Here is a 5,758-nt window from a genome sequence, read left to right on the forward strand (position 1 = left end):
TTCTTTTTTCTTCTTATTTATCACTTCTATAAACTGAATGTATGCAAAGTGACAACACTAATACATTCGTCGTAGCCTACGTTATGAAATATTTACATGAATCATTGATACAATTATGATAGAAACGATAGAAGAAAATATATCAAGATAGACACTTTTCTATCGTCCCCACGATATGGATCATTATATCGCCCAGCACTAGTTGACAGAAAGCATGACACGTCCCGCTCAGGTCCAGTCCTAACTGTGTGTCTCAGTCTGTCTCTGACTCAACTCACCTGTCCACAACAGCCTTGTGTGTGGCCTTCCACTGCTCCTTATCAGCATCGGTACCAATCTCTGGGTTCAGTTTCTGTAGGTTGACTCCGGCCACGTTCGCTCCGCTCCACACAGGCACTACAATCACACCACAGCAGGACTTCCATTCAGAGAGACACTTAACCACCTTGAGATCGGCTTCACGAGCACGCACTCACCGCTGGTGTCGCCATGCTCGCCCAGAACCCAGCCGTTGAAGGAGCTTGCGTGGATGCCGAGGCGTTCGGCCATCATGTAACGGAACCGGGCTGAGTCCAGGTTGGTGCCGCTGCCTATGACACGGTGCTTGGGCAGGCCACTCAGCTTCCAGGTCACATAGGTCAGAATATCAACTAGTTTAAAAGGGAAACAGAAAAGAGGGCGGGGCTTTTGTTAAAAGAGGGTGGAGCTACTATCCAAATTAAAGCCAATGCTTCTAACAATGAGTCAGAGCGTATCCCTGAACACCTTTACTGACCAGGGTTGGACACCACGATGATAGTGCAGTTGGGGCTGTACTTCATGATCTGTGGGATGATGGCCTTGAAGACGTTGACATTTCTCTGCACCAGATTGAGGCGGCTTTCGCCCTCCTGCTGGCGAACACCGGCCGTCACCACCACAAGACGAGAGTTGGCGGAGACGGCATAGTCTGAGGGAGGCAAAGACGGAGAACGATCACCTGCTGAGCCACATCTGGACAGAGAGGACAGGAGCAAGCGTAGCAGAGCTCTCGGATCTGACCTTTGTCTGCAACAATCTTGGGGGTCTTCAGAAAGAGGCTGCCATGCTGCAGATCCATCATCTCTCCTTTGAGACGGTCCTCAATCACGTCCACCATAGCCAACTCATCACACAGGCCCTGACCACAGAAGGAAGAGATTAATAAAACTAATCACTGCAGCCACACTGGTACTCCATCACTTGAAAAAACTTCAGGTTTCAGATTTACAAAGGAAGAAATAATGATTTGGTCCCCTGCAGATTTTGTAAGTTTGCTAACTTACAAAGAACTGAACATGACTATTTTTAAATGGTAATTTCTTTTTAATGGTAAGAGCAGAATACCAAATACAAATTTATTAAAAAAAAACCTCACAATCTACTAGAGGTACAAACTGATTTGGTTGTCAATGAGTGAAATAAGTATCAACTTACCACCCAGAAGAAAAATGGCTCCCAAGATTGGTTGTGAGCTCATGATGTGCCGCACAGATTAGTCATTCAGTTAATCGGGCACCGTTTCTTCCATTCCAGCCTCTCAACCACCATAAAACAGACCAAAGTGTCAAAGGGTTGCAGAAAACCCAGAGTAAATCTGCATAAAGCTGGAATGGCTTACAAGAGCATCAGCAAGAAGCTTGGTGAGAAACTGATGATTGTTGAAGCCATTATTCACAAATATACAACGATCAGTGCAAAATCCTCATGGAGGGATGAGAATGAGAAAAGTGAGGGATCGGCCCAGAGCTACCTGAGGAGAACTTGTTAATAATTTGAAGTAGAGGTCATTATCTGCTGCTTGTTCCAGAGTTGGGTCGTGGAGGCAGCAGCTTCAGCAGGGAAGCACAGACAGCTCGTTCCACAGCCACTTCTTCCAGCTCTTCCAGGAGGATTCCAAGGCATTCCCAAGCCAGCTGAAACAGTCTCTCCAGCACGGCCTGGGTCTTCCCTGGGGTCTCCTCCCAGTCGGACATGACTGAAACATCCTAACCAGATGCCTGAACCACCGCAACTATGTGGAGGAGCAGCGGCTCTACACCAAGAACCACCTGGATAACCAAACTTCTCAGCATAGCTCCAAGGGCGAGCCCAGCTACACTGCGGAGAAAACTCATTTCGATTGCCTGTATCCACAATTTCATTCTTTCGGTCACTACCCAAAGCTCATGACCATAGGTGAAGGTAGGAACGTAGACAGAATGGTAAACAGAGAGTTTCTCCTTGCAGCTCAGCTCCTTCTTTACCACAACAGACCAATGCAGAGTACACAATACTGTGGAAGCCGCACAGATCAGTCTGTTGATCTCACACTTGTGGGTTTTTTTTATGGACAGACTGCGACTAGAACGAAAGTCCAATAACAGATCACCACTCAGGTTGTTCCTCCCAATCACACTGTCTTTACCCACATGGGCATCGAAGGAGCACATTCCAGCATCCCCATTAAGCACATTTGGCAAACTTATGAAATCAGCAGGAGATGAAACCATTATTTTCCTCAAAGCATGAAAAACAGACACACAAACACAGTGTTTGTGCTGACAACTGTTCAGAGTGAAACGGTCCTACCTGCAGCAGGATGCTGACAGAACAGGCCATGCCCACCTGGCCCACCCCAACCACTGTCACCTTGTTTCTGGGGGGCTCTGGGGCACAGCTGGCCACGGGGGTGATGAGTTTCTGCGATACTGACATGATGATTGCTGCAGAGAGAAACAGACAAAAAAAAAAAACAACCTGATGAGACATCAGTCTGAAAAATCTCTTCAAAATACAGCATGTGATACTAAAATATATTTTATTTATCAGTGTTAATGTTTCCTTGTGTCTGTCTACTAAAGACACTGGAGGACACAAGGCTCAGCTCTGGTGCTCTTCATTGACCCCTCCCCTTTCACGCTGTGTAAGGGGGGCGTGACCTAACATGCTTTTTGTTTATAAAACTGTCAGTTTTGTCCGTCTTCTCTATATAAAACTAAGGATTATTATTTTTGAAGGGTAGTTTAGTTTACAGACTTCATAATCTGTACTGTTTTGGTTGAATGTAGTTTTTATTTCCATTTTTTTTTTTTTTTTTTTAGTTTTTATTCACGTGCATTTTTTGTTAACGGAAACAGAGTCCATTTTATTTTTGTTTATTTTGTGTTGAGTCAATCGTCCAGCAAAACTTGTTATCGTGACGGGCCTACTCTAACCACTGCGCCACCAAGTTCTAAATATGTAAGATGGAAATAGAAACAAAATGTATTGATTTGCAAATATTGAAAACTCATCTATTTTTGACAATATAAAATAGTAAAAGCAACTGCAATTCTTAGGACAAAGAAAGGAATATGTGGCAGCAACACATCTCAAAGTAAGGACTGGGCAACAAAAGTAAGCGGTGCAAATAAGAAACAGATGGAAAAGCATTTGGCAACTGTTGAACAGCTAGACTCGTACATCAGACAAGAATGGGACAAGATTCCCTCCAAAACCTGCAACAGCTGCTCCCCTCGGCTCCAGGACGTTTACAGACGGGACGTTTCACGGTGGGAACATCTGTAACAACTTTGAACAGATGTGTCGCTGCCATCAGATTCAAAATAACCCTCGAGTTGTGCGTTTAAAATAATGTGATATTCCTTTTTTTGTGAGCAGCCATGTTGTATTTTTGGAGCGTGTGCATGGGGGGGGGGGGTTGAAGCCCCCTCCAACACATCCTCTCAACTCGTTAACAGCCTGTCAATCATGTGTAACAGGACATCTAAAAGTCTTGAAAAAAAAATGTCCAATTTGTTTACTCGAACCAGCCACTAGGGGGCATCAGTCCATGTTCTAGTAGAAATACATCCCAGTGGCTGACCTCGAACCCACTTCAGACTATGGAAGGGCAGTGATCTTTGAACAAAGTCTAACTAAAATGGGGAAATTGATAGAATTAATGCTTTTTACAGCAGCACCTGGTGGCGACCCAGGATACTGTTTCCTAATCGTGAAACGGGCAAAGATCCTACGAGTGATGTTCTTTCTCTCAGTTATAATAATTAGCTGATCAAATAAAGCAGGAACTGCTGCAGAGAAACATCCAACGATGACAGATAAGCTCAAAGAGGTTTTTGCCTAAGAAATGCATCCATTGCTCAGACTAAAACCTAGAAAACTGGTAGTAAAAAAAAAACAACTTTCATGCATTTATCAGACAAAGAAAGTTCATAAAGTTGTAATTCTGGGCCTTATAAAAGGTTTAAGTTCCCTCTGACCTTTGACCTTTTGGTCCTGAATTATTTAGCCTGTTAGCTCAGGGTCCTAACATGTGAAGGTCAGAGGAACAGAGGACTTTGGAGGGGGAGGACACCTCCTCCTGTCCTCCTGCTGTCCTGCTTCAACACAATGGGCCCATTTTTACCTGCTCCGGGTCAGGTTTCAGAACCAGCCCCCACACCTTCTGATTACCTAACGAACACGACTCTGACAGAACCGGGTCGGTCCTCCTTGTCGACCTTCATCCTCAGGAAGAGGACGGCTCACTTTCTGACAAGATGGAGGCTCCAACGAACCCGGAAGTGTCCCGTCGAACCGGAGCTCCTCTTACATCACACTTCGACAGGCTCCAGTCAAATACAGAAAAAGTGTTGTTTGTTTAAAAACAAAGCATTAAATTAAATAAAGCAAGGAGGGAAAAAAATAGTGCGGAAAATAAGTGAGATGCGTCGACGTTTAGGCGGGAAAAATAAAAAAAAGAGATACTGCGAGAAGCGCTCAGGACGGGTCGGAGTACAGATACGCAGATAAAACCGGTACCGAATTACCGAACAGCAGCCGGTTCTGCTCGAACTCGGAGCATCCGTGGCATCCATGGCTGCTGATGAATGCGACACGTACGGCCCAGAACCGACGGAACCGAGCAACAAGTTGGCCCAAAGCAGAGAGAAAGAACCGAACTTACGGGTTTCAGGTCCGTGATGTGGTTCGGCTGAAGGAGAGAATCTGTCGGACTGAAGAGGAGGAAGACTGAAGGTTAATGTGGGGCTGATCCGGAGGAAGAGGAGGAGGAGGAAGAGGGGGAGGATGTATCCGGGGCTGGGCTCACGTGACGAGGGGACTGAACCGGAAGTCCCCCTCAGTCTCTACACAACATGGAGCAAGTTTCCCTCCACTCAGCGTGGCCTTTTATTTTAGGGGCTTTGAAATTTGCACATAAAGTAATCATTGGATCATTGGATACAAACCTTAAAAAAACACACAAAAATGGCTACACATTTACAGACATTGACACAAAGTTCATTGTGGTAGTTGAGACTGATCCCCAACACAAACTGTGAGCACCAGCTGAATGCAAAAGACCTGCATGGTGCCAAACACGTGGTATCTAAGCAGGGGCGTCACTAGGCCTGTTTTCAGGGGGGCTTCAGCCCCCCTGAAATGTTTTCAAGCCCCCCTAAATAATTTTGGTGTCAATTTTTTTTTATTATTTACAAAAATTCAATATAATGTGGCCGGATTATGAGTTTAAATAAATAACCATATATTATTTCATTATTAACTCAAATATATGTTCATAAATCTGTCAGTTTTCTTTTTCTTTACAGTGTAAGGTAGAGATCCTCTTTGGTGCGTCGTTATCAAATCCATTCCACTTGTTCATATTTTCTACAGAAGCATTCTTGTGTCAGTTAATCTAAATCAGTGCTGTGGAATAACTGAGAGATTTTATATAATATATAAAGTCACAGTTAGACTTCATAACTGGGTATAC

General features: G+C 44.5%; 1 protein-coding gene across 3 annotated transcripts in view; it reads right to left on the reverse strand.

The window, feature by feature from the left end:
• The window catches only part of ldhba (lactate dehydrogenase Ba), a 6,873-nt gene extending 1,747 nt beyond the window's left edge, over positions 1-5,126 (reverse strand). Inside the window, exons 1-6 of one of the 3 annotated variants that reach the window (XM_017426375.3) lie at positions 4,949-5,126; positions 2,590-2,723; positions 1,042-1,159; positions 776-949; positions 477-650; positions 279-396 (exon numbers count right to left, since the gene is read on the reverse strand). In XM_017426375.3, the coding sequence (XP_017281864.1) occupies positions 279-396; positions 477-650; positions 776-949; positions 1,042-1,159; positions 2,590-2,715 (710 nt within the window). In that variant the 5' untranslated portion in view covers positions 2,716-2,723; positions 4,949-5,126. Of the gene's footprint in view, positions 1-278; positions 397-476; positions 651-775; positions 950-1,041; positions 1,160-2,589; positions 2,724-4,408; positions 4,525-4,948 lie in introns of those variants that run through there. The other 2 variants (XM_037977898.1, XM_037977900.1) reach the window with 2 other exon arrangements.
• Positions 5,127-5,758: the final 632 nt, after the last annotated feature.

The sequence above is a fragment of the Kryptolebias marmoratus genome, linkage group LG1 (genome assembly GCF_001649575.2).
Source record: "Kryptolebias marmoratus isolate JLee-2015 linkage group LG1, ASM164957v2, whole genome shotgun sequence".
In the NCBI taxonomy this organism is placed as follows: domain Eukaryota; kingdom Metazoa; phylum Chordata; class Actinopteri; order Cyprinodontiformes; family Rivulidae; genus Kryptolebias; species Kryptolebias marmoratus.